The sequence below is a fragment of the Protobothrops mucrosquamatus genome, unplaced genomic scaffold, assembly GCF_001527695.2.
Source record: "Protobothrops mucrosquamatus isolate PMUCROS unplaced genomic scaffold, P.Mucros_1.0 scaffold4340, whole genome shotgun sequence".
NCBI lineage: Eukaryota > Metazoa > Chordata > Lepidosauria > Squamata > Viperidae > Protobothrops > Protobothrops mucrosquamatus.
In genome coordinates, this window is record NW_015390254.1 from 34,322 (window position 1) to 35,689 (window position 1,368).

A 1,368-nucleotide genomic window follows, 5' to 3' on the forward strand; every position below is an offset into this window, starting at 1 on the left:
ATTTGAACAACTAGGGACAAAAATGTAAAGTAGGTATAATTGAAATATGATAATACTGCACAAAAACTGGGGAATGATCTCCCCCAACAGCTTCATGTAGATATTTAGAAAAGGATGGGGCTAAGCCTTTAGTCACCCCCACCAACCAAGAAGTTCAGACTACACTGCTCCACCTTACATTGACTGGAACCAGCCCTGGAATAAGAAGAAACACCTCAATAAGTGCGCCATTTCCCAAGCTCCTAAGCTAGTCCAGAATGTAACTGTGATTGATGGTAACAAAGGTTCCTTTTCTTTCAGCCATGGAAGACTTAACAACAAAAATTATTTATTTCTGAGTTTTCTTCAGTATTTAATCTGAAGGAGAGAGTTTTCTTTGCTCAGATATTTAACCATCTAGCCCTCTTGGGATTCCTTCTAGGCATTTAAGATAAATGTTTGACCATGTTTAGCATTACTTTTCTTAAAATGGAGCACTCAGTTCTAAATATAACTTCCCTCAACTTTCTAATACTTTCATTCATTGTTCATTCCCATGTTCATTCAGTCAATGTTTTTTTTTCCCTTTTGGTTAGTACCAAATCAGGAGAGTTGATCCTCTTCTAACTTTCCACATGCTTTGAAGAAGACAATTATTGGAAACTCATATCTAGACTTTGCTGAAGAGAGGTCCTACCTATTACTACAACTTCACATGTCTTTGAAATATTTGCAAACTTAATCCACATCTTTTTGCATCTTTTTGAGGGAAAGGGAGGAAATGAGTAACAGATAGCTATTGCAGACATAAAAATTACTTATTTATGTTTTTAAAGTTATTTCTAACATATACTCTTGGATACCAGACTTATATTGACATTTTTAACAAACATTATCTACTACTGGTTTTGTTCCTGTGGTTGTTGTAATAGTTGCAATAGATATAACAATAATAATATTCAGGCATATCCCTCTGGGACTTGAGTAAACACTCAAAATAAAAGTGATATTCTCTTTTTTTCCTAGAAAATGTTAAATCTTGTCAGGCATCACCCAGGATTTCACATGGCATGGTTACCGATGAACGTAAAGCAGTACATCAGCATGGTGATCTTTTGGAAGTTCAGTGTGATATCTCATTTGCACTTCGTGGATCAAAAACCATAGAGTGTGTGGATGGTGAATGGGCACCCTTACCATCATGCATAAGTAAGCAGAAATATGAGTAGACAGACTTGTAGATGCAACATGGTAGTTTCTTGCACTTAGCTTGGGGGGGGGGATGGTGGGGAGGAGGGTCCATAGTGTGCAAACTGGAATCTTTCTTCATAACAGATTCCAGTGCATTATTAGTAGAGAATGGAAGGGTAAGATTACTTCCCAGTGCTT

The 1,368-nt window shown here is 36.8% G+C and overlaps 1 protein-coding gene across 1 annotated transcript in view; it reads left to right on the top strand.

Moving 5' to 3' along the window:
- The window catches only part of LOC107298861 (complement factor H), a gene marked incomplete at its 3' end in the record, with an annotated part of 15,706 nt that overhangs the window by 8,564 nt on the left and 5,774 nt on the right, over window positions 1-1,368 (top strand). Inside the window, 1 exon segment of the mRNA XM_015828226.2 lies at window positions 1,006-1,188. Coding sequence (XP_015683712.2) covers window positions 1,006-1,188 — 183 coding nt within the window.